Source organism: Triturus cristatus, chromosome 8, assembly GCF_964204655.1.
Source record: "Triturus cristatus chromosome 8, aTriCri1.1, whole genome shotgun sequence".
NCBI classification, from domain to species: domain Eukaryota; kingdom Metazoa; phylum Chordata; class Amphibia; order Caudata; family Salamandridae; genus Triturus; species Triturus cristatus.
This window is the reverse complement of record NC_140591.1, coordinates 1182676673-1182703212: the sequence shown is the minus strand read 5'-3', so window position 1 is coordinate 1182703212 and position 26540 is coordinate 1182676673. Positions and strand designations below refer to the sequence as shown.

The 26540-nt window shown below is 43.8% G+C and overlaps 1 protein-coding gene across 2 annotated transcripts in view; it reads right to left on the bottom strand.

Annotated features, from left to right (window-relative positions):
* CYFIP1 (cytoplasmic FMR1 interacting protein 1) overlaps positions 1-26540 on the bottom strand; it is a 517233-nt gene that overhangs the window by 383702 nt on the left and 106991 nt on the right. For both annotated transcript variants that reach the window (XM_085622863.1, XM_085622862.1), the window contains exons 8-12: positions 26368-26496; positions 24677-24781; positions 24268-24359; positions 13168-13285; positions 11645-11767 (exon numbers count right to left, since the gene is read on the bottom strand). In XM_085622863.1, coding sequence (XP_085478989.1) covers positions 11645-11767; positions 13168-13285; positions 24268-24359; positions 24677-24781; positions 26368-26496 — 567 coding nt within the window. The remainder of the gene's footprint in view (positions 1-11644; positions 11768-13167; positions 13286-24267; positions 24360-24676; positions 24782-26367; positions 26497-26540) is intronic.

Sequence of the window (26540 nt, the reverse complement as noted above, 5' to 3'; positions counted from 1 at the left end):
TACCATCAAGGTCCTGGACCTTCGAGAAATCCCTGCTTTTAGATGTTGAATATTATGCACACATGAGAGAGTGGATCCCAAACTTTTTAGTAGATAATCTAGGGAGCACGTCAATTGACGTGGTCTGGGATACCTTAAAAGCAGTCGTTTGTGGGGAAACACTGAGATTCTCATTAAATGCCAATAAACTGGCTAGGGAATCTACGAAACTACTACAGGAAAATTTAAGGTTGGCCGAACAGGAATTGGTAAAGGTGACAACAGGAAACAGTGGGGCAGAAGAACTGTCAAAAATACAAAGTCAGGTTGCCATTGCTAAGGCAGCAATTACCAACACTTTTATCGACAAAGCTGTTAAAAAAGATTTGTCGCTTTTCCCCTGGCCCAGCACGAGGGACCCTTTGAGGCCTGGAGAAAGGGAGGCTGCTTAGCTCTAACACATTTGTTCCATAATTTTGATCCCCTCACTTTCGATCATTGTAAAAGGGACTTTGGACTAGAGAACACAGAAAGATACCATTACACACAATTGATGCATTGGGCCCTTACTCCTCAGGTACAGGAGGCTGCTACTCGATCGCTCACAAAATTTGAGGCCTTCCTCACCAAGACTACTAATATGAAAGAGGTGATCTCGTTTGTCAATAGCTTCCTACTTAAAACAGTTCTTTCCCCACGCCCAAGGTATATGTCCATGTGGGAAGACTTGATTCACCGTGCTATTTCCGATGAGGAATGGACACACCTATGGTCCGATATCGCACGCTTCAATCACTCCACAGAACTCAGGGAAGCACACATGAAGACCATGATTGACTGGTATCTACATCCTTCCAAACTTCGGCAGATCCTCCCCTCCTCTTCGGATAGGTGTTGGAGTGGGTGCAGGCTTCTGGGGAACTTCCAACACATATGGTGGGATTGTCCGACTATTCGCCCCTTTTGGGAGGAAATTTTGGCACATATAAAAGACATGCTAGGTTATCCCATCCCCACTACAATGGCGGGAGTCCTTTTGGGGCATCGTGACTCCTCCCTAGAACAACAGTCTCGAGCTGATAAAATGATTATATGGCTTTGCATTGGAGCGGCCAAGGTTACTTTGACAGCCGCTTGGAAGTGGAGGGAAGCTCCAGCTATTTCCCTCTGGCACTCTTGTCTATGGAGATTGATTAGCCTAGAGCGTATGGATGACATTTTCAGGGATAACTATAAGAATTTCGAAGTTAAATGGGGACCCCTTGTCTCCTTCCTTTCCTGAGGCCTTCCATCTGCTGTGTGTCCCTCCATCATAAGAGCCCTCCATCTTTTTCAATTTTGATTACAGTCCCAGTGTCGCCCAACCTCTCAATTTTATGTATGTCGCTGCCGCCACGGGTAGGGTGGGGGGTGGGTATTGTGGTTTTTTTTTTCTTCTTCTTTCTTGTTTCATATTTACACTGTCCCATGTTGGGATGAGTTTGTCTATGCTTTTTGTCTATTCCACGTACAGCACTCCAGCTGAGCAACTTGGGGAAGCTACCGTCACGGAAGGACGTTGTGTCTTCTATAGAACTGCCTGCTTGCTTAGCAATTTTGCATGTTTTTTTTTTTTAAGCTCCGGGACGTTTAGAGGCTGTACCTACCATTCGGCTTACTTAATGAGAAGAGGAGCTGGTTTATATTGATCACTGCATTTTGTTCGACTGTTATAATTCTGCTGAGGCTTTCTGATCCCCTGCGTGGAACCAAGTGATGGTACTGTTTTTGATTGTAGGCTGTAAAAATGTAATAAACATATCTTTGAAAAAAAAAGCTTGGTCACAGAAGAAAATGGTTTATGAGGTGAATGGACAAATAGGTCACCAACTGGCCGTATGCACAAGGCAACAGACCTCTGCAAATCTGATACGAGAGATATGTGATCCTCTGTTAGGCCAAATAACCGACCATGAACTCATAAGAGATGCCTTTTGGCGTTTTTACCGGGACTTATACACTGCAGAGGTAGGGGGTGATCTATTAGATATCGAAAGGTATTTAGATAAGATAGATAATGAAAAATTTGACTATGTAGATCAGGCAACCTTAGAGGATACACCGGACACGGAAGAAGTTTTAACGACAATCAAAAGTTCGGCAAAAGGGAAAGCAACAGGAATGGACTGTATCCCATCTGAATTCTATGTCACCTTTTTGGATCAAATTAGTAGTATTTTCACAGATCTCATTATACATAGTTTTAAAGGTGGCCAGCTTCCAAGCTCTTGGTCTAGGGCTAAATTAGTTATTTTTCCCCCCTAAAAAACAAGCCTCCTGAACAACTAGGCTCATACCGACCAATTATCTCATTATCGCTGACTCAAAGATCTATAAAAAAATCCTGGCCAATAAAATTGCACCCATCATCCATAAAGTAATAGCCAAGTGCCAACACGGTTTTGTGCCAGGGAGATGCACTATAAATCATAGTCAGAGAGTGATCACACTATTTGACTGTATGGAGGTTGCTGGAGACCCTATGGCATTGGTTCTGTTGGACACCGAGAAGGCCTTTGATAGGGTCTCCTGGCAATATTTGTGAGCTGCCACGTTTAGGGTTGGAATCAAGGATGTGTATATCCAGGCAGTGCAAAATGTATATTGAACTGCAATGGTGAATGGGATTTATTTTTTTTTTAAACTCTTTTTATTAACATTTTCATTTCCAACCATTTCTGCATTACCATATCGTTCTTCACAACGTACATTACATCTTCCTCGTTTCAGCCTTTGTCGTGCATTAAGGACCCTTTTCGGTTCCCCCATTACCTCTGCACCCGTCTCTTTAACCACATCAAAACACCTCTCGTCAGTGCTATTTATACACCCCCCAGCTAGTCGGAAATGTCTGATAGGGATTCTTCCTGCGGGGGATCACAGATGTTGCCCCGATATTCATTCCACTTCCCCCATATCTTATTCCATTTTTTGGGGCATCCTCTGTGTATGTAGACCGATTTTTCGGTTACCATTAGTTCATCCATACCATTACACCACTTTCGGAGTGTCGGGACTTGCCTGGCTCCCCACTGCTGCGCAATATCTCTTTTTGCTAAGGCCATCCCTAGTGTTACCCATGTTTGCACTGCCTGATTGAGGTCTGTGGCCTCCCAGATATTTAATATGCAACCCCTTGGTTCAGGAACCAGCGTTATACCAGTTACCTGCGCGATTGTGCGCATTATTGCTTTCCAATAGTTCTGGATTTCTACGCATTGCCATATTATGTGCCAGAACGTGCCCTGTTCCCCACACTGTCTAATGCAAAGCGGTGTATCGGCTCTGTGCAATTTATGCAGTAGTGTCCTGGTGTAGTAGGTACGATGCAGTATCTTCAGTTGTATTAATTTAAATATAGCTGAAATCGCCACTTCTCTTGGGGATGCCAACGCTTCCTGCCAATCCGTCTCATCCAGCTCACCCACGTCAGTCTCCCATCTAGCTTTTAGGGTTTGTGTCGGGTCTGGTTGGTTATTAATGATTTTTTTGTATGTGAGTGATATAGCTTTCTTCGTCATATGGTCAGTAAGGAGCCTGTCCTCGAGGGGTGAGGATTCTGGCAGTTTCGTGCCGTGTGGTATTAGTGCTGTTAGTGCATGCCTTATTTGTAAGTATCTAAACGTCTCTGTGTCAGCCAACCCATAGCTCTGTTGCAGCTGCGTGAACGGGACGGTCTCCCCCTTTTTCCACACGTCCCCCACCCTCGAGATACCGATCAGGTCCCATTGTCTGAATCCCTTCGTGTTCTTCAGCCTTCCTAGTTTATTTGTGCCCCAGAGTGGTGTCGCCTGCGTGATGACTCCTTCCCAACCCATGTCCCTCTGCACTTCGTGCCAGATCTTAATAGTATGGGCTGTAGGGCCTATGAGATGTTTATGTTGATTCCTGTTGTAGAGTACTTCCATAAGATTGTCCGCACCCAGCAGATGCCTATCCATGCGATAGGCCGGGTCTTCCTGATCAGCGTGAAGCCATTGGTTAATTACCACCAGGTGTGAGGCCCAGTAGTATACCTTAATGTTGGGGAGCGCTATTCCTCCATCATACCAGCCCTTCGCTAGTTTGTGCATCGCTATACGCGTCGCCTTGCCATCCCACAGCAGCTTGTTTAGTTCATTATTGATTTCCCTGAAGTATGATGGGGATATCGGAAATGGTGTATTTTGCAGGGCATATAGAAACCTCGGGAGTGCCATTATTTTAAAGAGGGACGCCCTGCCTAATAGGGTGAGCGGCAATGCACGCCAGCACTGCACATCTCTGCGGAACCGCTCCAGAGGTTTCTTGAGATTTTCAGCTATGAAGTGGGCATCCTGCGCCGTGATATGGATGCCCAAATATTTGAACCCATCATGCACTATCTTGGCAGCACAGTTGCGTGGGAGTCGAGGCTGGTCGCCTGAGAGTACATAAATATGCGATTTCGTCCAGATTATTGTATATCCTGAAACCCGGCCGAACGCCGCACAGATATCCATGAGGCAATTGAGGGAGCGGGTCGGCGAGGACAGATAAAGGAGTATGTCGTCTGCGTAGAGCGATATTCGGTCCTCCCACCCCGGAGCCCACTTGAGCCCACGGATTACTTGGTCTTGACGTATCCACGCCGCCAAGGGTTCCAGTACTAGTGCGAATAGAAGCGGTGACAATGGACATCTCTGCCGTGTCCCTTTTGCCAGTGGAAAGGTGTCTGAGATTCTCCCATTGGCCACCACTTGTGCCATCGGTTTCGTATATAGCAGTTTCACCCATTTTATGAAGTTGGGACCAAAACTCAAATGGTGAAGTACCGCGTATAAAAATGGCCATTCCACCATATCGAACGCCATTTGTGCGTCCAAGGAAAGGATTATAGCGTTCTCTTTAATTAGGGATTTGCGTGCCATGACACTATGTACTCGCCTCAGGTTTTGTGCCGTATTCCGGTGCGGCACAAACCCCGATTGATCCGGGTGAACCACCGCCCCCAATTAAGGCTGCAGCCGCATTGCAAGCACCTTGGCTAGTATCTTTGCTTCTGCGTTGACCAGGGTGAATGGGATTTTAACTAAAGAATTTACAATGTCACGCGGAACACGACAGGGTTGCCCATGCTCACCACTTTTATTTGCCATATACATCGATCCCTTCATTCGTAGAATTGAAAGAAACAGGGAAATAAAACCTATTTGGTCACAGGATTTTCCCACCAAATCTCTAGCTTATGCAGATGATATAGCTGTGGTAACTGCTGATCCTAATCTGGCCATGATATTGAAAGTGAGGCTGACAACTTCGGATTAGTATCCGGATACGCTCTGAATCAAGGGAAAGCACAGTTAGTATTGAACAACAATGCTAATATGAATGACATCCGTGTAATAGAAAAGGCTACATATTTGGGAGTTTGCATTTCATCTAAACTTGATAACATGCCCTAGATAACTTGCATCTTTCTATCACTGGCAGAGTTAATGTTGTGAAGATGGTGTTTTTCCCAAAAATTCTATACCTATTTAGAGCGATTTGCCTAGAATTTTCAGCTCAATGGTTCAAATCAATAGAGCGTATGTCCTCTAGCTTTATTTGGGCGTACTCGCAACCTCGGCGGGTTTATAAATTCCCCACCCTCCCTAAAGATAGGGAAGGGTTAGCGCTCCCAAACTTAAAAGCATACTATTGGGCCTCCGTGTTATTATATAGCAGAGAGTTAATACAGAACATGGAGGGGGCGGAGGGACCCGGGGACAATACACCATCTATCTTCCAACTGGTCCTTGGCAGTAAGAGTAGAGGATATCTCTGGCGTCATCTACATGACAGCTACCACAAAAAAGTTAGATATAAAACGCTTTATAGTTGGGTTTAAGGTATTGAAATCGGTAAGAAGAATGCTTGGTATAGGGCGAATATCATTCTATACCCCCTTAAGTGATAACCCAATCCTCCCGGATATTTTCAGAGCTAGCTGTATAAATAAATGGAAAGAGGCGGGAATTGTTCAGATAGGCTGTCTCCTTTCCGCTACAGGAATACAATCTTTTGAAGAACTAAAAAAAGATTTCAAGCTGGACTGGTGGGATTTTTTCAAATACCTCCAAATCAGAGATTTTGTCACGAAAGGTGGGGGGGGAAAGGGCGCGATTCGAGAAAGTGGATATTGTGGAGAAACTAATTCACATTAAAACAAGCACTATTGGGGAAATATACTCTCTGATTAATGCGGTATTACCTGACGATATGGAGAAAATTGCACGGAAGTGGCAGGAAAAAGTTGGAATGTCCAACGATGAGTTTAATTATGCATATTTTATGTCTCAATCTATTCTCATGTCAACGAAATTACAAGCATAGTTTTTTAAAACTTGTTTTTTTTTATATTATACGCCTGATAAAATTGCTAAGTGGGGGAGTGGTATTGGGACTTGCTGCCCAAGATGTAAGCTATTCAACGCCGACAGCATACATATTTTTTCCAAATGTGCCGAACTAACACCATTAAAGAAAGAGATAGAGAAATTCCTGACCGAAGAACTCCAAATTGAAATAGTACTGTCTAGTGATGTTATCTTATTAAGGGCGGCAGATCCCAGTAATGCAAGGGTAGGTCATGAACTCATTTTTATTGCTATGGCAGTTTTAAGAATGTGCATAGCCTCAGCATGGTTGAATCCTGTGGCCCTCTCCTTCCAGCAGTAGCTAGCTAGGCTTTTAGCAATCTCCAATATGGAGGCTGCCATTTATAAACGGAAGTGTAGGAAACAGCGTAGAAGAGGGGTGAAGATCTGGTCCCCCCTATTAGACTGGTGTCAGTCCCAAGATAGTCTTCCGTCGATTACAGGCTATCTCTTAGTCCTGATAATACTATGTTCAATGGGATATTCTTTTTAAGAGTGATGTATGTAACAGTTATAAAAACTGTGATTGATTGCATTCTGTCATAAGTTGACAGATAAGGTTATAACGTATGAGGAATTAAGGATTTGTATGTATTCCTGTCTGATAGGGGAAGGTGAGGGGTGGGCTTGGGGGGGGGGGAAGGTTCGTTTTTGGAGAAAAACGGAATAAAGATATTTAAATAAAAAAAGGAAAAGAAACACTAATGTAAATCATTTTCACTGGTATTTCAGAATCAAGGAAGAGATATCTGGTAAAGATGTAGACCAAAGCCCAAGTCCCAGCTCAAGAGATGTTCAGAATAGTAACACTCCTGAAAAGAAGAGAAGAAGCAACCTCTGCTGTGTTGGAATGGGCCCTAATACCCTTTGGGGCTCCTATTTGGTAAGAGCATACCAGATCATGATGCACAATACTATCCATCTGGAAAGAGGTTTTTTTCTGAATGGTCTTGCTTTTCTTGGTATCAACATAATCAATGATTATTTGATCGAGTATTCCTGTGTCCTGTCTATACAGAAGCTCACCTCTCTGCAGGGATCCAAACAGGTGATCCTTTCCCCAACCTTGGTAAATGAGGAGGTAGGAGGAATACCAGAAGGTTCATCACCGGACCCATGTGCAACGGAGTCACCATTTTCAGAACAAATTACATTTTGGTTTTCAAAACTAGTTTGTCTGAAAAGAGCTGAGGGGAGGATAAACACATGAGCCTGCAGCATGTAAAAGTCCCTGAGCTTAAGTAATGATAGTCAGAAAAACTGTTTTGATGGTTAGAAGGCGCAATAGACAGCTTTGTATGGGTTCGAACAGAGACGTATCAAAAATGTGTCCCACTGTGGCGGACTCAAAATGACAGTAAATTTGCAGGCAAACAAAAAGCGGCCTTCAACTATGCCCACTGCAAGTATTCCTTTCGCTGACCACCACCAAAGATCTGCTGCTGCCTCTAGGGGAAATCAGGATGATTTTTGTCAGCAAATCGGGATGTCACGAGGCCCAGAAGTAATAAAACTGTCAGGGACATAAAAAGAGCCCACACCTTGAAACATGGGAATAATATCCTGAACGTTCCAAGTCCTCTGAGGAGGTAGAAAGGCCCGAGAATGCCCTAACCAGCAACACCCCGTTGTATAGGAGACAGAAAAAGACATTCAAGTGTAATTTGGGCAGTTTCATGGAAAAAATCCCAAGTCGAACAGCAGAGAAGTTGCGAAATTCAGATGGTCTGACACTAGCTGTGTCAAGCCTGCTTTCAGCAGCCAGTTGTTGAGGTACAGGAATACGGAACCCACACCCTGCGAATGTGTCTCCCCACCATCAGCATCACCTTTGGAAAGCGTCAAATTGCGGATATCAATCTTAAACGGAGGATTGTGAATTGGTAGTCTGTGGACCCTAAAACAAAATGCAAGTACATGTAGGATCAGTATGTTAAAATACATGACCTGCAAGCTGAAGTATCCTCTCTTGTTGCTCGCCAACAGAACCAGCAAAAAGGTTAGCATATTGACTCAAGGACCCACATCCACCAAGGTGGCATGCTTCATCATTGGGTGATGCGCCAGGTTGGGCACCAAACAGGCTCCACAAGTGGACCAATTTATGGAGATCTTTTTTGTTTTACGTTGTTTATAAGCAGACCATAAGCTCCATGGTCCTTTTGCCCTGCAGAGCAAAAGATCTCTTCCTGTAGGAGCATGCTTATCCAAGGTGATCGAGGGGACAGGGGGAATTATTATCTGCAGGACCCAGCGATCTGTCTGATAGTTCTCCAACTTGGCATGTGAAAAGAAACCCTCCCTCCTAAGGGGCATACATGCCCCTGTGGAAGCAAGCTTAATGGTTCCTTGGGTGGAGTGGGGGATGGGGAGGAGAAGGAGGAAGAAGAATGGTGCTGGCCATTGTGACCCCTGGATCCACTGTGCTCTGGTGTAACAACTAGTTCATCTGCATTATAAGCCAACCCCAGGAAAAAAATTGTAGCCCACACCTCTTGGGACCATTCAAGTGCTAAATCATTCTTTCCGCCAATCAGGTGGGAGATGTCGAATGGCATAACCATCAGTGTAGCCTGGACATCCCCTGATAATCCAGGGCAATGTCTCAGGCATGCCAGAGGACGGCAATAGAGGAGTACACCAAGCATGCCACGGAGTCAACAGTGTCCGAACCCAAACTGAAGATTTATTTGGCTATGTCCTACCCACTGTGTACAAACCCCATGAAGTGATCGTGAAATGATTTAGAAGGTTTGGCATGAGCCTTTGCAGCTTTGAAGACCGCGCCAGAGGCAGTACCACTAGCGAGACCTTTGATGGAGGAATGGTGTCGGCAGGCGCCAGCGGTAGGCTGAGTGGGACTAAATAGTGCCAAGGGAAAACCCACCATCAGAAGCCAACTTGGGAAAAGAGGGTTTCAGGGGGAGCTAAGATGCAAATGCAGGAACATGGCAGAATAAGTCAGCATTACCTGTCAAAGACCTCAAACAGCATGGGGTCAGCTCAAGGGGTGGAAACCTCTGGGAAGGCCAGAAGTGTCATAGGGCCTGGAGCTATCGCCAAGGTGTTGACAATTAGTTCCTACTTTGAAGATGAAGCCAGTGGTGGTTGTACACTCAACCAATCTAAAGGCCTACCACTTGAGCAACGCTTTTATTTGATTTGTCTTTCAGCGTCTTGAATTGCATACTAGTCGTCAGTGAGTGGGAGGATATGAGTGGGAGGATATGAAGGGGGGTCTGGATCTGCAAAGACTTTGGGCCCAGCGTACATTGAGGGTGCATGCCATGAACAGACTGGCCTCCTGCTTTTTGATGGTTTTGGTATCCATGAGGCCGCATTTTATCCATTAACTGGAATCATGCTTTATCCCAGGATGCCACAAACATACCTAGTGGGGTCCAGACAAATGTTTAGCTAAAAATGTTCAGAGGAGAGTACTCTAAATCTGCAAAGGCCAGAATTGATGTCAGTATGCTGGAGTGGCAATCTGGCTCTAGTGACCTCATGCCTAGGCTGGTCCCGGTACTAGTTCTTAGTCTAACACTCCCTCCGGCATAGGAGAGTGGTTTCCACTTTTCTGGATCCAGTCTGGCGCTTGGAGGGGATTCAAGAGATGAGAAATCTGCAGGCAGATGTATCCAGCATAAACCGGGGATACTCGTGAGAAATATTCCAGCAACACTCTCTTCCACTTGGATTGGTGTAAGAAGTTTTAGGAAGCATTAGTCAATGAGAAATGTATGCACTCTATCAAAAGGAACGGAAGCCTCCAACACCCGCCACACCCGCAACTCTACTCCGTTGCAGGGAGTTAAGAGAGATCTTGACAACGTGTCTGATTGGAACTACATGTGACAATGACACAGAGCTTTTGACAGTGGCAGTGAATTAATCAATCATATCGCTCACTATGGTTAACAGTGCCTGGCCAATTATTGGGGGGGGGGGGGAGGAGGGGGGGCTTATGGAGCACAGTACCATAGCACTGGCTCGGCTTGATCTGATCCTTGCCTACGGAGGAAGAAATTAAGTATTACATCTAGTTCATTCAAAATTCATTAGTTGGAAAGCTGAAATAAATGTAATCTGAGCAAAGGACATTGATCAGACCAATTGCTAATTAGTGGGACACAAGGGACGTAGGTGGACAGTGGCAAAGATAGTTAGCCTGCTCCTTTTTGCGAGTCTGAGAACTGGGGATAATGTATTTTGTATGTGCAATTGTATGATCTAAAACATTTATAACTTGCAATGCTCTTACTACTACAAAAAATTATCATAGGCCAGTCTTGAAAGAATCTACTTCAAGTGCTGAAAATGTAAATACAGAGCAGCTTTACTTCCTAAACATCAAGAACTGTTTATCATTTAATAACATGGTCTTTCAAATCAAAGGACATTTAACTTATTTGTGAATCTGAACATTTAGTTACATTCAGTTTCCTAAATGATGAGCATTTGTATAACTCGCCCTAATGTATTAAGGAAGACTGTATTCCATTGTGATATTTGATATGGCAGTGATACAACGTACTTCAGACAGGAGTTTTACAACTTACTCGCGCTTCTATTTACAAAGGGCTGAGAGGCTTGTAGGGAGCCAAAGGCGAACAAGTGACAAGGTACCAAATATTTCTGAGCAGTACAGGTGGGCGTAAAATACATTTTAGCATAACATGTGTTGCGCACTGGCACTGAAGGACATTGAAGGATTATGTTTATGTGAGGGCTACCACTTATCCTACTAAGTAAGAGCATGAGGGCAAAAGCAACGGCATTAGTAAGGCATGAATTTAAATAGAATAAGTAATTTTCTAGAGGTGGTCTATGCAATGATGAAATGCCTTTATTAAGCTGCCCCAAGCAACTTTCCAGCTTTTATCATTTGGGTCAAATTAACAGACTGCCCTACGGGAACACAAACGGACAGCACAGTGGATGTATCAACCTTCACTGTTATGAGCAATAGAGGGAAGAAAATGACCTTCAACCATCATGACAACCCTCACACAAATCACACTTTCACCCACTACTGCTTGAATCAATAACAATACTTTTCACTAGAGTCTACTTCATTGGCCATTTAGCCATCTATCTTCTATGAACTAGACATATTGGGATTTCTTATCTTAACTGACCTAGGCTCTGTACAGTATTGCTTTTTTGGCTCATTACATAAATTATACGATGCATAGTAGTGTTTAAAAAACTATTCTCTTTTTTATTGCTTGCGAGGACATTACCACTTCCATAACATGGGCGCTCCACTGGGAGAGTAGCTGCAGCCCTTGAAGAGACAAGTCGAAGAGCTTCCGATACTCTGCATCTGTTTTCTGGATTTCCTGACGGCCAGCCCCTGTCACGACCTGAGAAACAATAAATGTTTTCATTAAACATTGACCAATCCCCACAACAACTTGATACAAAATAATCATGGTCAGCGGACTAGACACGATTTTTACACAATATTCTCCATTTGGAAACACTGCAACTTTCACCTTGATGACGGTCAGCAGCAGAAACCAAAGCTTCAAAGGACTAGGGCATGTTTAGCCTGCTGTTAATTTAAGTGTTTATCTATATATTTTGTTGACTGCAATTTATTTCATGTTGAAACATGTTACATCTTTCACAGTAAAGCAACACAAAAACACTTGCTTCTCTGTGATGCCTCTAAGGAATATGCTGAGTAGGATGAAGGAACATTTAGAGTCTAAATTAGGTAAACGTTTTCTGCAGTGTAAGCTCCTGGGGAATATAAAAAGCTGCGTTATGCACGGATAACACTAATAAAAACTACAAAAATAATTATTATATTGTGATCCTGATGTGGTCAGGGAAACACAACATCTCAACTAATTGGCTGTGACCAAACACCTTCAAGGTTCCTTTAACAACCTCACTGGGGTTGGACAAAAATCATGCCTACTCCGGCATCATAGGCAAAATGGTGAGCAGACTAAAGCAAATGTGCAGCATTTGAAAGTCCTTTTTAAAAAACGTATAACAATGTTGATGACTTTAATATCATAACTAAGCCCTATAATTATGCAACTGAAAAAGTCAATTTAATTTTGCAGATGCATTACCATGAGATACCCTACTTGTGTTAAAGATTTTAGAATACAAGTGAATCCCCAAATTGCCCCATATTTGCCAATGTAACATTACAAGTACTACGATCAATACAAAAGTTAATGGTTATAATATTAAAATGTGAACACACGTAAAAGGCAAACACCAAAATGATTTTATTTCCATTGGTTAAAGTTGGCATTGTGTCACTCTAGTGCTACTATGTGGTATTTGTTGAATCAGTATTACAAGAAGAGTAGGTCTTGAGGCAGGCAGTGACAAAAGTCAAAAGATATACTACCCTGGCAATACTATGCATTATGGCGTAGTGCACATCAGTGTATGCGTGCCCCAGTGATCCGGTTTCCTATAATGAATGGTACAAGCCATGCTGGGGACAGAAGCCAGGAACTAAAGCCATTCTCCCATTCCAATTATTTTCATACATCATTAACATTCATGTGATTGTGTATTTTGGTCAGATAGGTTGCTTGGGCAGTGTGTAAATAAATCAGTCTAGTACAACCACTTGACATACAGTTAGCTTAAGGCCAGAAAAACAGGGTTCTGGTGAGTTTTCATTCAATAGTTCATTCAAATGTGCTCTATTTCTTAACTAGAAGGTATAGTTCTTCCACACAAACGGTATGTATTATAATATAATGAGGAACTAAATACAAAAGGATCTCACCTCACTGTTGCTGTAACGAGCCAGTTCTGAAATAAAGCGCATATGGTCTTCTCGAATTTGGATCATCTGCTCACAGATGTTGTACTGTGGGCTGCTGCTTGAGTTGGTGCAGGTCCACCTATTGAAGAATTGAAAAAAAGGAAGCAAGACACTCTGTTATTCAGTCATACAAATTCAAATGCTGTTTTTTTATTAGAGTGTTAGGCATAGTAGAAGACTCTAAGTTAGATGCTGTGGTGTCACATACTTCAATGCTTGAACAATGTGCATCATGTGGATAACGTTACTTACCCAGTACGCATCTGTTCTTGGCATGTAGAGCTGTAGATTCACATGCTTTGCATACTCCTGCCATCTAGTGTTGGGTGCGGATATTTGCAAGTTGTTTTTCTTCGAAGAAGTCTTTCCAGTCACAAGGTGGGAGACTCCTCCTTTCGGTGATAGTGCGCATGGGCATCAATTCCATTGTTAAATTGTTTCCCCGCAGAGAGTGAGAATGGAGATAGTAAGTGTAGAATAGAGATGGCCATGCGTATGCATGTGAAGTAAGAAACTGCAACAGATATAGGTACCCAGGGAGGCGGGTTGGCGCATGTGAATCTACAACTCCACATGCCAAGAAAAGATGCTTCAGATGCTTACTGGGTAAGTAACATTATTCGTTTGAGGCACGGGAGCTGCGGATCACATGCTTTGCATAGACTATACAGCAGTATACTCCCAAAGTGGTGGTTAACCTGTAGCTGTTGTGTTTTAGGTACTGCCTGGCCTACATTAGCTTCTTGCCTCGCTAACACATCTACACAATAGTGCTTGGTGAATGTGTGAGGTGTAGACCATGTTGCTGCCTTACAGATGTCAGCTAGGGTAATATTCCCTAAGAAGGCCATAGTAGCCCCTATTTTGCAGGTGGAATGCGCTCTAGGGGGTATTATCAAAGCTCTTTTCTCTCTCACATAGCATGTTTAGATACATTTCACGATTCAGCTGGCAATGGCTGATTTAGATATGGGATTGCATTTGTGTGGTGGCGAAAAAGCAACAAAAAGCTGTTTTGTCTTGCGGAATTCTTTTGTTCTTTCTACATAATATAGTAGGGCTCTTCTAACATCTAGTGTGCGTAGAGCTCATTCTGTTACAGAATCAGGTTGAGGAAAGAAAACAGGTAACTCAACTGATTAATGGATATGAAAAGCAGAAACTACTTTAGGAAGAAATTTGGGATTGGTTTGAAGAACTACTTTGGCATTGTGAAGCTGAAAGAAAGGCTCTTGTATAGTTAGTGCCTGAAGTTCACCAGCTCTCCTTAATGAAGTGATTGAAATGAGAAAAGCAACCTTCCATGAGAGGAATTGTAATTGACATCTGCGCATTAGTTTAAAAGGTGGACCCATTAGCCTTGTAAGGACTATGTTTAAGTTCCATACTGGTGCATATGGGACTCTTAGTGGTATCACTCTTTTTAATCCTTCCATATCAGCCTTAAACACTGGTACTCTGAATAGAGATACATGTTGTGTGTTTTGTAAGTATGCAGATACTGCTACTAGATGCACGCGAATGAATGTGTAGGCTAGTCCAAATTGCTCTAAGTGTAAGAGATAACAGATGAGGTTTTGTACAGAAGCATCAAGGGGATTGAGATGGTTATTGTTACAATAGATAACAAACCGTTTCCATTTTGCTGCATTAAAATGCCCTAGTAGTAGGTTTTCTAGCCTCTTTTAGGAAATTCATACAGTCTGGTGGCACTTGTAAATAACCAAACTCTATGACTTCAGGAGGCAAATCGCTAGATTGAGCTCTTTGGGATTGGGATGTCTGATTTCTCCATGGCTCTGAGTGAGGAGAATGGAGTTGATTTGGAGCTTTTGGTGTGAAACTACTGAGAGCTCTGACAGAGTGGTGAACCAAGGTTGACGTGCCCATGTGGGAGCTATGAGAATCAGTTTGAGGGATGTTTGTCTGAGCTTCCGAACTACCAGAGGAATGAGTGGGGGAGGAGGAAAAGCATAGGCAAATATCCCTGACCAGTTTATCCATAGGGCATTGCCTTTGGAGAGCGGGAGTGGGAACCTGGAGGCAAAGCTTGGGCATTTTGCGTTTTGAGCTGTGGCGAACAGGTCTAAGTGAGGAAATCCCCATTCCTGAAAGTAGGGAGGAGAATCTGTGGATGAAGTTCCCACTTGTGGATTTGCTGTCTCTGTCTGCTGAGAAGGTCTGCAATCTGATTGTTTACTCCTAGAAGATGTTCTCCGAGGAGATGAATCTTGTGGTGTATAGCCCATTTCCAAATGGCTTGTGCTAGGCATGACAGTTGGAGAGAGTGTGTCCCGCCCTGTTTCTGTATATAGTACATAGATGTCATGTTGTCTGTGCAGACTAAGACAGCTTTGCCTATGAGGCGAGTTTGAAAAGCTCGGAGCGCTAGAAACACTGCTATTGGCTTTAGGTGATTTATATGGAGAGTCTTGTACTTTAGACTCCATAACCCTTGGATTGTGCGATTGTGTTGGTGAGCTCCCAAACCAGTGAGTGATGCATCTGCTGTTAGCACTGTCTGTGGAACCAGGTCCATAAAAGACCGCCCTTTGGATACATTTTGTGGGTTCTACCACTGCAGAGAGCGATGGGTGCGGCTATCTACCAACACTAGCTCGGTCAACTGACCCTGCTACTGGTTCCACTGACTTGGTAAGCATTCTTGAAGGGGACGCATGTGAAGTCTTGTGTGGGGAACAATTATGATGAAAGATGCCATCATCCCTAGCAGTTGCATGAATTGCTGGTCTGCTGATGTACGGACTAGTGGGCTGGACCAATCCAAGTTAAATATGGGCCACTATGGCGACAAAAGGAAGACAATTCTACATCTACTACAAAATTTCAAGCACACCCGTACGAATGCCATGATTAGTTGGCTATATATCAGGGACTCGTCTTTTCCTTATTATTTGACATGAAGAATATCATAGTTGTTGGGTAAATATCAGTGCCCGAGGGTGTTGGATAAAATATATATATATCCATATGAATGCACTACATATATATCATACTTCGTTCTAGTTTTTACTCACACTATCTCAAACCTACTGAACTATCTCACTTCTTCCTGTAACCAGCTGCTCGGAGCTGCAAAGGCTTCCAATCCGACCTTACCTGGACAAGCTTCAGAGCCCACTTAAGAGGTCGCTTTACTTTTCCTGACTTCCACATTAATTTACTCATCAGGGCCATATTATGGATAGGGCGCACTTTCCCTGTTTGCGCCACGGCGCACCTTAAAACAGGTGCTCCGGGCGCAAACAAAGAAAGTGCGCCCTATTATACTGAATAAGCTGCCCCCAAGGTAGTCGTGAACCCGCACTGCCCTGGAGGCAGCTCATTTAAGTGAAATACAAAGCGGCTTTGAAGCAACAACTCTGTGTTTCTCTGTGCTGGTGGCAACCCACCCGCACTTTTAAAAGGGAAGAGAGATCCACTTGCAGGCAGGTGCAGTGAGCAACTGCACCTGCCTGCACGGGGATGACAGGGTGGTCCATAGGATCCCCTTTCCCCGCAGCAGAGGGTTGCCATTAGGAGGCACACTGACAGTGTACCTCTTGAGAGCTTCTTTGCCTCTACGCACCCATCTATAATATGGCGCGGGAGCAGAGGCAAAGGGATTACCTCATTTGTATGGAATGCCCTCTGGTGGTAGTGCTGGCACTATCTGTATTACAGAAGGTGACGCACAAGCATCTGCGGCCCCTTCTGTAATATCAAAGTGCCCCGGGGTGTGCAAAGCAGGCGCTAACGCCCGTTGTGCCCTCAGGGCACTTCTGTAATACTGCCCCAGGTTGCTAATTTCTGCTTAAACAGTATGTCTATTATATTTGCCACTGTGCCGATCTTGCATTTCTCTGTTGCCCATGTCTGGCATTGTCCCCGTTTCCAGTTCTGCTGAAGTTGCATTACTGCATTGTATATATGGGCCAAAGACCAGTCACTCTGGGAAGAAACAGACTGAGCGCACCATTGTGTGCACTGACTTCTTCCTTGCTGGCCAACAAGCCTCAGTACCAACAAATACATTTCATTTTGTTTCTGAGCAACTGCTGTGTATTGTGTGTTTCTTTAATTGCTCCTGGAAGGGTGCAAAAGTTTTAGTAGAAGAGACTGCCAGGAATGTCCCCTAATGCCACTCTCATTCACACGGACACTAGAATTATTTGCAGAGCAAGTAACATGAGAAGACAATAGGGATGTGGATTGGTCACGACATCTTCAAGATCAAAAGTCTGCAGAATTAAATTGTTCTGTCAGTTAACAAAACTGGTAGTGTCCTTGCCCAATCTGAGGAGGGACTTAAAGGTTTTTAGTAGGTGTCAGGCTTGAAAGCTAACATCAGCAAATGCAAGGTGCCAAGTTTTGCATGCACACCCAGAACGGACGCAGACACACCCTTTCCTATTTGGTAGGCTTTCATAGTAGTAACGTATCTAGGGACTCAAGTAGCCGCATCCATCTTGCAGGTCACTGTACTGGACTAGTTTCTTCTACCAATCAATATTAATAGGGACCTACAGAAATGCCATATGAGCCACTTCTCTTGACTTCGTAGGACCACAGTGGTGAAAATGAATCTACTGTCTAAGATTCTCTTCCAGACAAATTCCTCTAAGGCAACCTTCACTTCCCCGCTGAATCAGACCCTCAATCATCTTAATATAGGGGTTAGGAATCCAAGGGCAGCTGCAAAATATCTATACTTCCCTCCTACCTTCACATGGTGGGCTAGTGATCATGAACTAGACAATGAGCTTTCAGGTAACACAATTACAATTCATAGTGAAATGGGGAAAGTCGAAACAGACACACAGTGGTGTTATAAAGACCATAGCATTGCAGGGATGTCTTTACGAATGGCGTCATGGATAGAGAAAAGGCACAGGAGCAAGGAGATATACTTATCACCCATGGCTGGAGAACACTAATGATTTGAGACAAGACAGGTAGGACCAAGGAATTCCACAAACTTTCAGTCATCGTTCACACTTTATAGTGAAAAGCCTGACTTTGTAGCAAAATGGGACAGAATCCACTACAGACCCTGGAGTTAGGTTCATTGTTTAAGGATGGGAAAATCAAGGCTTTAGAGGACTACATGAGAGAATGTGGTCATGCGAAGATTGTGTGTTTCTGCTACCTACAAATCAAGCATTGGGCCTTACACCCACCGATCACGGAGGGGCTTAAATGGAAACATGATATTCCAACAATGGATGAAAAAGGACAAGAAATATAAGCATTTGATCTCCTCGCCACACACGTACAAGACTCTAAGCCAACAGCCATGGAAAAATGATGTGGGAAAGAAAACTCAAACTGCTAAGGCAAAGGAGGCCTTGAATTCTTATTGGTATCAAACCCCATGAACAAGCCTGGGAACTCAAAAGAAATAGATCATTTACTGAACAGGTAGACACATATCAATTGAGCACTCACAAATTATTCAACATTTTGCCATAATACTAGAGTAGCTTGATAAAAATAAAGTCAAAAGTAGAACTCAGTTCAAACATGGCACTTTTTTATGAACAATAGATAATAATTAATACATTATGTACGGGAGAGTCTCAAAGGGAATAAATGCTAGAAATATAATGCCATATTTTTGCTTTGGATCAAAGGTTCAAGAGCCTGAACACCTAGATGAAAACAATATATATTTAAAATAATCTGTTGCCATACTACACCAATGACATATTGTTCAGTCTCGCTTTAAATTATACATTGCATTCTTCCTTTTACTTTATATAAATCACTATTTATATAAAAGATAATTATTAGAACATGAGTGAAAAGCCAAACTGTTCCAGAAAATGGTAACTTGGAACAGAAGGAGCATCCTTTTTTAATTTACAAAGCCCGCTAGACAATGTTTGCCAGGTACTGACACACCCATTTTTCACTTTTTGGGTCACATTCAGAAAGTGTCCATATTTCCCCATGCGACATGATATTCTATGGTGTTCAAAACATTAAAAGTCACTGAAACATGCTGGAAAAGCTCTTTTGAATGTAGCACTATTACTTGCGCATTTCCAATTACTGGGTCCTAGCAGTAAATTTCATTTAAAACACAAGCATTTGGTATCTCTTCCCCGCCTTTTATACTAATTGCAGAACCACCCATACCTGATCCCTGTAGTTTGGTTCTGGCAGGTGAACGCACTCTTGGGTAATTTATTGTGGGGAGGGGGTGGGGGACGGACTGCTCGAGTGGCTTTACGTACCTGCTTCTAGCCACCAACTGTGGAGGCATCACAGCCACAGACATTCAGTCCTACCATGCAGCTTCACACCTGCAAGTGCTTAATGAATAATGGTACTGTGCCAGCGATGATCCTACTTACGCGGAGGAACGCCGGATAATGGGCAGCACCGCTCTCCACACATCTTTATAGTGGGTCAGAGTTCCAGAACTTGCTGCCTGCGGCAAGAGTGGTGCTCCAGGTGTGGAGACAATCGTTGCGGCTGATGGGGTGGTGGGGTCGCCTAACACTAGAGACCCCACTATGGCACAATGGACTCCAACCTATCCGGGTTCTGTGGATGGGATAATATTGGCATAGCCTCACTGGTTGTGGTCATGCACGGCTTGACCTTTAAAACCTTTCAAGATCTCCAAAATGAATTCGCCATGCCTCACAACCGATTAAAAAAATACCTCCAATTTCGTCATGCCCTGCCCCCTACCTCAAGAACCTGGAGGCTCTTCCGGAGTTTAATCCGCTGGAAGGCAAACTACTAATGGGAGATCTGGGAGATCACAAAATAACTAAGATATACCAATCCCTAATAACCAATAGCACCTCCACATTAGCTACCCTCTGAGCTGCCTTGCAGGGTGACTTGGAACAAATTGAGGATTACAACGACGATCAGACTGAGGCCCTAGAGTCCCTGCGGGGCGCTGCTATCTCCTCAAACCTGAATCTTATTCTATTCAAATACCTTCACCATGCATATTACACTCAACACAGGCTTTGGAGAATCTGGCTGGTGGCCTCTCCCATCTGCTTACGATTTGGCAACAGCGAGGGCACCTTTCTCCATACAGTGTGCTCCTGCCGCACACCAGCAAGGTTCTGGTGGGGGGGGGGGGGGGGGGGGGGGGGGTGTCATGACATGCTTGACTGAGATTCTGGCCTGGGATCTCCCCAAGTCCTCGAAATTAATCCTTCTACATACCATTGATGAGATCGGGGGCAATAGGTACAAACGCCATCCTATGTTTCTGGGTCTTACCCTGGTTAAGCGAGACATCGCTAGGCTTTGAAAGCTAATTACCCTCCCCTACTGGGTTTATGGAAGTAGGGCATGGACTTTTGCACAGGCTTAGCGATAACGATATTCAAGGCTTGGGATGCCCTCAGAAGCATCCCAGGATTTGGCAATGCTAGCGTGATTACCGAGGCCTGCTTCTGGAGCCTCTGACCTCTGGGGCAACACAACTGGATAATAACATGGATAAGTTGAACTGGCTTTTTGGACACCTTCGCAATTTATATGCATTGGGGACATTTGGGTGCGGAACAACTCATCTCGGGGAGCATAGTTGGGACACTGCGCACTTAGTTGTTTTGTTGAACGGTATTTTGCCTTTGTTGTGTCGACGCAGAAAATAACGCCATGTCAATATGCAATAACCAGAATATGTTTGGATTGGACTTCCTGGGCCATATTGTGACAGAAAATACAGTCAAATTTATTGTCGCCTATGTGATTTAGCAATGTTGTACACCAGCGTGGCAGCTGTTCAGAATGGCTAAAAATTAGCAACGTAGAGGAGAGTGACGTAAAATGGAATAGCGAAGAGTGGAGTAGAGTGTTGTAGAGTGGAGTGACAAAGAATATTGTGTATTGGAGTGTCATAGTGTGGAGTACAGTGGCATTGAATTCAGCAGCGTACAATGCAGCGTCGTAGAATGCAATGGCACAGATTAGAGTGGTGCATATTAGAGTGCAGTGGAGCAGAGGTGCAGAATGCAGTGGCACAGAGCAGAGTGGCACAGAGCAGAGTGGCACAGAGCAGAGTGGCACAGAGCAGAGTGCAGTGACGTACAGTGCTGTGACGTAAAGTAGAGTGGTGCAGAGTGGAGTTGCGTGGATTTGAGTGATGCAGAGAGCAGTGACGCAGTCGAGAGGTGCAGAGTAGAGTGGTGCAGAGAAGAGTATAGTAGCGCAGAGTGGAGCAGAGCAGAGTGGAGTAGCGCAGAGTGGGGTGGAGTAGAGTAGCGCAGAGTGGGGTGGAGTAGAGTAGCGCAGAGTGGGGTGGAGTAGAGTAGCGCAGAGTGGGGTGGAGTAGAGTAGCGCAGAGTGGGGTGGAGTAGAGTAGCGCAGAGTGGGGTGGAGTAGCGTGGGGTGGGGTGGAGTAGCGCAGAGTGGGATGGGGTGGAGTAGCGCAGGGTGGGGTGGAGTAGCGCAGAGTGGGGTGGAGTAGCGCAGAGTGGGGTGGAGTAGCGCAGAGTGGGGTGGAGTAGCGCAGAGTGGGGTGGAGTAGCGCAGAGTGGGGTGGAGTAGCGCATAATGGAGTAGCGCAGAGTGGAGGGGAGTAGCGCAGAGTGGAGACGCATGGAGTGTGGTAGCATAGAGTGAAGTAACAGAGTGGTGGAGAATTCAGTCTCAGTGAGTGCAATGTTGCAGAGTAGAATGTCAGAGTGCAGTGGAGTAGAGTGGCGTAGAGTGCAGTGGCGTAGAGTACAGTGATGCAGAGTAGAGTGCATTAGCGTAGAGTGCAGTGAGAGGGCAGTTGTGTAGAGTGCATTGGCGTAGTGTGCAGTTGTAAAGAGCAAAGTTGGGTAGAGTGAAGTGGCAGTGAGAGGAGTGGCGTAGGGTGCAGTGGTGTAGAGTAGAGTGCAGTTGCATACAGTGGCGTGGAGTGTCAGAGTGGAATAGCGAAGAGTGGAGCAGTGTTGGAGAGTGTCGTGTATTGGAGTGTCATACTGTGGAGTTGCGTAGAGTGGCATACACTGGAATTGCACAGAGTAAAGTGGACTGGTGTAGAGTGCACTGGCGTAGATTGTTGATGAGTAGTTGCGTGGAGTGCAGTGGTATAGAATAAAGCGGCGAACAAGCAGGTTGTAGAATGCAGTGGCACAGATCAGAGTGTTGCATAGTAGAGTGTAGTAGTGCAGTGGTGCAAAGTAGAGTGCAGTGGCAAAGAGTGCAGTGGCGTACAGTGGAGTGGCACAGAGTGAAGTGGCGTAGGGTTGAGGTATGCCGAGGGCAGTGGCATAGAGTGCAGTGGTATAGAGTGCAGAGTAGAATTGAGTGGCAGAGTGCAGTGGGGTAGCACAGAGAGGGGTAGCACAGAGAGGAGTAGCACAAAGTGGAGTAGCACAGAGTGGAGTAGCATAGAGTGGAGTGGCGGAGCGTTCAATGTTGCAGAGTAGAGTGTCAGAGTGCAGTGATGTAGAGTGGAGTGCAATGGTGTGAAGTACAGTGATGCAGAGTAGAGTGTAGTGGCGTAGAGTGCAGTGTCAGAGTGCAGTTGTGTAGAGTGCATTGGTGTATAGTGCAGTGGCTAAAAGTAGAGTGGCATGGAGTGCAGTGGCATAGAGTGCAGTGGTGCAGAGTAGATTACAGTTGCATACAGGCGATTAGTGTAGGGGCATAGAGATGTGTGTTACAGAGTAAAGTGCATTTACGTAGAGTGTACTGACAGAGAGTGTAATGTTACAGAGTGGTGTGGAGTACATTAGCGTACAGTGGAGTTGTGCAGAGTAGAAGGTTGTGACCTAGACTGGAGTGGTGTAGAGTGCAATGGAAAAGAGTGCAGTGGTGTAGGGTAGATTGGCGAAGAGTGCATTGGCAAACAGTGGAGTGGTACAGGGTAGAGTAGAGAGGCGTAGAGTGGAGTGGTGTAAAGTGGAGTGGTGCAGAGGGGAGTGGTGCACAGTAGAGTGCCGCAGAGTGGAGTATGCATGGTGGAGTAGCACACTGCCTTCACATTTTCAATTGAAATGACCATTACATTTGCACAGACATACAGTTTTACTAATAAAACTATACAGTGCACAGACAAAAATGTGTGGCAATTGCATCACCTTTAGTGAAATTAATTGTTTTGATTATATTCAAGTATTTGTTTCCACCACATTTCAGAAATAACAAAATATGTGCTTCATTTGTGTTCCTAATTCTGATGTATTCTGAAATACATACACAGTTCATATAAATGTTGTGTGCTAGAAAACAAAACTATTTCCTACACCCAGTATCCAGCAAGAGTGTCACATAAATCCTCTTACTTTGAAGTCCGAGAAAGAAAAATAAACAAGCACCCTTGGAAGACAGCGCCTGACATTCAACCTCGGTCTTTGAATGCAGAACAAATGTAATAAGATGAGAACAAGATGTACAGACCTGTTTACAGAAAGGGAGCGCTAGGAAGGAGACTGTAAATAAGGTTTGGGCAACGGAAAGTACGAACTAAAGCTGGACAGCTTAAAACAAATAAAGCCAGCAAGAAAACATGAGTTACTAACCCCAAAGGCAAGCAACAGGCAGAATGCATTCCTAGGTCAACTTTCTGAATGTTCCCAAGATGTCTTTAGCAAACCAAACAGCTGCGCTCAGCTATATAACGTGGGTTGCCAGCGCTCAAGGCAAAATGTTAAAAGAAAGTATTACGCCCCCAAACCCATGGACCATTAGCTCAGGAGGTGCTAACAGTCCACGGGTTAGGGGGCACAATACTTTCTTCTGAAATGTTGCGCCCCAAAGAAGTTTGCACCCAGGGCAACCGCCCCTGTTGACCCATACTCTCCCACAATATTCCACGCCACTGGCTGCGTGTATGGTAGGACCCAATATAGACATGTTTAGCTAGGAATGTTTGTGTAGTTTGCGTAACAGGCATACATAAGCGGGTCATTGGTGTCCTTTCCTTAATGTTTCCAGCCTTCTTACGTTGAATTAAACCTCTCTTAAGAACAGTGAAACAGATTAGTTGGTGTGTACCTGCTCATGTGTATTCAGCACAGTTCAAAGCATTTATATTTCCAAATATGCCCAAAAGATCTCCAAAGTGTAACGACTACTGAAGTTTACCTGGACTTGTTTTCCTCATAATGGGCACTCGTCTTGATATATCTTGCCAGCTCTATCTGCATGTCTCCAAAGAGTGGAACCACCTGTAGTTGCTGTAGTCAAGTAAAGAAATGCTTAGTCCAACATAAGTACTAAAAGATGCAGTTAGAAGAGCAAGAATGAATTAAAAATGTTTTGCTCTGCTGTTTGTTTAGAAAGTGCTTGTTTGGTTTACTACTAAAATAAACTTGAGACTGCTTCAAAAACTAGCATTTTCAATGATACAGAAGTATAGGGCATGCTGTTCAGCACATTAGCAATTTTATTTACAAAATTTAAAATAATAGGCAATAGAAATTAAACCAATAGTATGACAGCAGAATCTGGGCATGGTAATATGTATCCCTATTAGAAGTACAGGGAAACATACCTTAAAGTATTTGTCTATTTTGCTTAGGTTTATCCTCTTTTTGGCATCCAGTTTGTAGATATTGCTAACACTTCCATCCATCAAGTACAAGCCAAAGCCCATGACCTAGAGACAAGAAGAAGCATAGTTTACACAACAGAAAAAACTTTTAATAATCGTAATGCATACTGATTAAAAGTGAACATAAGTCACAAAAGCCTTTTTCATTTGAACAGCCAGTGCAGCTAACTTGGTGAATGCCAAAACATAAATTACAATACATACAGGTGCAATGCGGTTTGTAACTGTAATTATTAACTGCAATGCACACATTGAACCCGTATGATTTGCAAGGAAAACTGAGAGGCATAGAAATATTCTTTCACCATTACAACTAAATGAAACGCACAAATGCCCAGTGGCCATTAATTTACCTCGGAGAATGAAAAGTAACTGGCTGCCTACGGCAAGCTGTATCTATTCGCAAAGAGTAAGCTGACAATATTGGACAGCTTTCACTGTGCTTGTGTAGAATGAGGACAGCAGGAGGAGCAGACGCCAGTGTCATGGACCAGAGTATGCAATATCCTTGATGCTAAATTCAGAATGAGATTAGTTTTTGTTTTGCATCCATTATGCCCTCTAGATTCACATTTTTAAAGACTAGCAAACTGATTAAGGAGTAGCACATCTCTGCCAGGTTTCCAAGGGCCAAGTATATTGTGGTTACTTTCTACAAACCAAAAGAGCCTCCACTTACACTGCCAAAGACATGCACACTTGCCTGTTGACTAATAACAACATTTGCACCATATATTGGACTACACTGCTTCATTAGGCATAATTGCCAGATACAACTAGACACTGCTTGAAATGGAAAAATAAACGTCAAGGTACTCCGTACTGGAGTACCTGCTTGTTTCTGAGAAGTGCGGTACTCTATAATTAAAGGTATTGCATTTCACTTGAGAGGTGCCGGTACTGTCCTCCTCAAAATAAAAAAGTGCTGGTACTCCGTACCGGACAGTACCGGACCATTTGAAGCACAGCAACTAGAAAGATGGTAGAAAAAGTTAGAGATCCTTGAGATAATTAGTTTACACAGCCAACAGTCCCCTGAAAGAACTGGTGTTTGGTAAGCAAGTTCGCTCTGATTGTGCCAATGCAGGATAACTACACCTACATAGTATGTATTTAGTTCAAAGCCTATGCAAAACATTTACCAGGATCAAATCTAAAGCTTCACAAGACAATAGCGCCTGTCCAATGTTACAGGTGGAGTTGCCATCAGGAGATACTGCTTACAGGAAAACTATTATCCTTCGCCTGTATCTATTTAATAGCATTTTCTTTAACCAGTGTCATATTCAGATACTATGGGCAAGTGTGAAAACTGGTGTGTACAAATAATATGTTATACTTTATTTGACTGTAACTTAAATACAAGCTAATTTGTGGGAGTTCCCACAGTGCACTGTTGGCACTGTCAAAATGTTAGTACTATTTTTAAGAAGGGTCATTTAGTTCTCCCCTTACACATCACAACTCATTTTCTTTTGGATAATGGTGCAATTTTCATGGGAAGCGCACGTGCGAACACATACTTCCCAATTTGATCAATAATAGGTGAAAATGTGAATTGTTATTTTGGGTGCTCTTCAGTTTCCCTTCTGTTTCTAACAAGTTTCAAACACAATTTTAAAAAAACTCACCTTCAAGAGCATGTGTTTTTCACCTGGGGTTAGATACATCTTATCATCATAGTACTCCACACAAATATTTACAATATCAGCCAGGAGCTCTTCGTAACCAGCAATCACTTCAAGCTGCTGCTGCAAAGACTAAACAATACAAAATGGAGTATTACATATTTACAGCACTATAC